Here is a 4,376-nt window from a genome sequence, read left to right on the forward strand (position 1 = left end):
TATTTGGAAAAAAAGGTGTAAAAATAACTAAAAACTTGTTGAAAAATACTGCGATGAGATGACACCTTGTCCAGGGTGTACACCACCTTCTGCCCGGTTGTAGCTGCGATAGGCATGTCTGCCTTAGCACCGCTATAAATAGCATGTTAGCGTCGATTAGCGTAGCATGTTAGCATCGATTAGCTGGCAGTCAACATCAACAAAACTCACCTTTGTGATTTCGTTGACTTTATCGTTGCAAATGCATCTGGAGGTTATCCATACATCTCTGTGCCATGTCTGCCTTAGCACCGCCGGTAGATAGCATGTTAGCGTCGATTAGCGTAGCATGTTAGCATCGATTAGCTGGCAGTCAACATCAACAAAACTCAACTTTGTGATTTCGTTGACTTTATCGTTGCAAATGCATCTGTAGGTTATCCATACATCTCTGTGCCATGTCTGCTTTAGCACCGCCGGTAGATAGCATGTTAGCGTCGATTAGCATAGCATGTTAGCATCAATTAGCTGGCAGTCACGCTGCGACCAAATATGTCTGATTAGCACATAAGTCAACATCAACAAAACTCACCTTTGTGATTTCATTGACTTTATCGTTGCAAGTGCATCTGCAGGTTATCCATACATCTCTGTGCCATGTCTGCCTTAGCACCGCCGGTAAATAGCATGTTAGCATCAGTTAGCGTAGCATGTTAGCATCTATTAGCTGGCAGTCAACATCAACAAAACTCACCTTTGTGATTTCGTTGACTTTATCGTTGCAAATGCATCTGCAGGTTATCCATACATCTCTGTGCCATGTCTGTCTTAGCACCGCCGGTAAATAGCATATTAGCGTCGATTAGCTGGCAGTCAACATCAACAAAACTCACCTTTGTGATTTCGTTGACTTTAGAGTTGCAAATGCATCTGCAGGTTATCCATACATCTCTGTGCCATGTCTGCTTTAGCACCGCCGGTAAATAGCATGTTAGCATCGGTTAGCTGGCAATCAACATCAACAAAACTCACCTTTGTGATTTCGTTGACTTTATTGTTGCAAATGCATCTGCAGGTTATCCATACATCTCTGTGCCATGTCTGTCTTAGCATCACCGGTCAAATGTGAAGACACTTTGGCACGTTCAATGGGGGTCTGGCGGCAGATTTCTTGCCGGTGGTGCAACTTGAATCCCTCCCTGTTAGTGTTGTTACACCCTCCGACAACACACCCACCAGGCATGATGTCTCCAAGGTTACAAAAAATAGTCGAAAAAACAGAAAATAACAGAGCTGAGACCCGGTGTTTGTAATGTGAAAATGAAAATGGTGGGTGTGTTACCTCGGTGACGTCACATTCTGACGTCATCGCTAAAAGAGCGATAAACAGAAAGGCGTTTAATTCGCCAAAATTCACCCATTTAGAGTTCGGAAATTGGTTAAAAAAATATATGGTCTTTTTTCTGCACCATCAAGGTATATATTGATGCTGATAATGTTCCCCTTTAAGACTAGGATGGCGGAAGCGGGGATCGAACCTGCAACCGCCCGGATCATTAAAGTTTGTCTAAGTTTAACGTGATTAACGTGGGACTTAAAGAAGTTGAAAACTTATTGGGGTGTTAGCATTTAGTGCAGAATATGTACTGAAATGTGCAATCTACTCATAAAAGTAGCAATCAAGCAATTAAGCAAAGGGGGCGGGGACTCACCGGAGTTCCTCAGCTTCCGGTTGCGGAAGACGGAGATGATGACGAGCAGGTTGCCCAGCACGTCCACCACCGTGGTGAAGATCAGCACGCCGGCCAGGACGCCGATGACCCACGCCGGCCGGCCCGCGGACACTGTGCGCGGCTCCGTTGTGCGGTTGCCGCGGAGGAGCGCGTGGAGAGTGTCCGGCATGGCGCGCCGAGAGGGCGTGGGCGTGGCGTGCTCAGCCTCCCTCCGCGGGTCCGGAGCGGAGCATCGATTATAAACAGTCTTTTTTTTTTTAAATTTTTCCCAACGATGATCGGCGTGACCTACATAAAGTTACACCATCTTTCTTGCCGTCCGCGCGGAAAGTCTCCCGCGGAAAGTCCCCCGGCAGTGGAGCTGGTGTCCGGGCTGCTCAGCAGATGTGGGCGTGGGGGGGGTGTGCGGGGCTGCTCCTCCCGCCAATGCCTCCGCGCGTCTTTTGCTGCCAAAACGGGCCAAATGCGTCTTTTCGCGGGAAACAAAAAGAGCCGCGAAACGTCCCGCGTGGAGCATCCACTGCTGCCGCCACGCGCGCGTCTCCATGCCTGCGCGATCCCGGAGGAACGCACACACGCACGTGCTTCTCGTGCACGCGCACGCGCACACTCCCTCCTGTGAGGCGCGCAGCGTGGAGGTATAACCCTGCGCGTGACACTTTTACACATCACCTCCCACGCCCTTTATATTCTCTCTCTCTCTCTCTCTCTCTCTCTCTCTCTCCATCTCCCGGCATGCACCGCGACGCCAACATCAGCCCACGTTATAACCCGCGGGCCAAAAGGAGTTCATTAATGGCACGAGTTCCGTTCAAACGCATCTTTCTGCAGCACATTCATAAAAATAAAAAATAAACAATAACAAAAAAAAAAACGCAGCAGATACGTTTTTCAAAATAAGAGCGCTCTGTTGAAACACATCTTTCAGCACATTCATAAAAAATGTAAGCATAGACGATCTTTGAGGGGATTTTTTTCTTTTTATTTATCCATTCATACATTTTACTACCGCTTGGCCCCTTTCGGGGTCGCAGGGGGCTACAATCAGGCGGAAGGCGGGGTACACCCTGGACAAGTCGCCGCCCCATCGCAGGGCAACAAAAATAGACAACATTCACACACTATCATAAACAAATATTTGTTAAATATTGACATAATTACATTTGTATTTTCCATCCGTCCATCCATATTCTACCGCTTGTCCCTTTCAGGGTCGCAGGGGGCTAAAATAGGGCGGAAGGCGGGGTACACCCTGGACAAGTCGCCGCCTCATCGCAGGGCAACAAATAGACAACATTCACACTCTATCATAAACAAATATTTTTGAATATTGGCATAATTACATTTGTATTTTCCATCCATCCATCCATTTCTACCGCTTGTCCCTTTCGGGATCGCGGTGGGCTATACAATCAGGCGGAAGGCGGGGTACACCCTGGACAAGTCGCGGCCTCATCGCAGGGCAACAAATAGACAACATTCACACACTATCATGAACAAATATTTGTTAAATATTGACATAATTACATTTGTATTTTCCATCCATTTTCTACCGCTTGTCCCTTTCGGGGTCGCGGGGGGCTACAATCGGGCGGAAGGTGAGGTACACCCTGGACAAGTCGCCGCCTCATCGCAGGGCAACAAATAGACAACATTCACACTCACATTCACACACTATCATAAACAAATATTTTTTTTAATTTGACATAATTACATTTGTATACCATTTTTTTTTTACCGCTTGTCCCTTTTGGGGTGTCAGGGGGCTAAAATAGGGCGGAAGGCGGTGTACACCCTGGACAAGTCCCTTTCTCATCGCAGGGCACATTTGTATTTTATTTATGTGTATTTCATTTTATTTTCCCCAAAAGGAGGCAAAATTATGTTATTTGTTTTTTTTTGTTTGTTTTTTTCAAAATAAGAGCGCTTTGTCGTTTAATTAGGCTTGTCCATTTTAATGTCAATCTTAGGAAAACTCCCCCACGTGATTTGATGAGGATTCTCAGGATGATGATCCCAAACAAAATCGATTCTTGCAATATTTTGATAATAAAAACACTTTTTTAAAAGCAGGTCTTGGGTGTCCAAAGTGCGGCCCAGAGGGGGCCCACTCATGTTCCGGCGGTCCGAGGCACGTTCTAAAAAATACTTTCAAATGTCCAGAATTCATAACGACATTAATTGATTAATTAATTATTATTTTTGGAGGCCATGGCTGGAAAAAAAAAAAAATCCCACTAAAATTCTTCGGGATCCAAAAGGGTCCCACTCATAAAAGTATTAAAAATAAGTCATAGTTGTTTGTTTTTTTACGCATAAGTCTCTATATCAACTTAAGATATACATATATATATCTGTTGATTATAAATATATACAATTTTCCTTTTTTTTCTTGTTTTTTTGGCCATTTTGCTATTTATTTTAATTTTTATGGCTAAAACAAAATATCCAATATTTTTCCCCCCCAAAAAATGTTTTAAACTGCAATATTTGATAGGAAGTATTTGTAGTCTTATATATGTCAAAAAAAAGGATAATTTATATATATATATATATATATATATATATATATATATATATATATATATATATATATATATATAAATTTTCCTTTTTTTTCTTGGTTTTTGCCCTTTTTGTCATACATTTTTTTATGGCAAACAC

At 43.7% G+C, this 4,376-nt stretch overlaps 1 protein-coding gene across 1 annotated transcript in view; it reads right to left on the reverse strand.

Moving 5' to 3' along the window:
- mtnr1bb (melatonin receptor 1Bb) overlaps positions 1 to 2,349 on the reverse strand; it is a 135,457-nt gene extending 133,108 nt beyond the window's left edge. The window contains exon 1 of the mRNA XM_061899368.1: positions 1,692 to 2,349. Within this exon, the coding sequence (XP_061755352.1) occupies positions 1,692 to 1,881 (190 nt within the window). The 5' untranslated portion in view covers positions 1,882 to 2,349. The remainder of the gene's footprint in view (positions 1 to 1,691) is intronic.
- Positions 2,350 to 4,376: the final 2,027 nt, after the last annotated feature.

This window comes from Nerophis ophidion, linkage group LG04, assembly GCF_033978795.1.
Source record: "Nerophis ophidion isolate RoL-2023_Sa linkage group LG04, RoL_Noph_v1.0, whole genome shotgun sequence".
Lineage (NCBI taxonomy): Eukaryota > Metazoa > Chordata > Actinopteri > Syngnathiformes > Syngnathidae > Nerophis > Nerophis ophidion.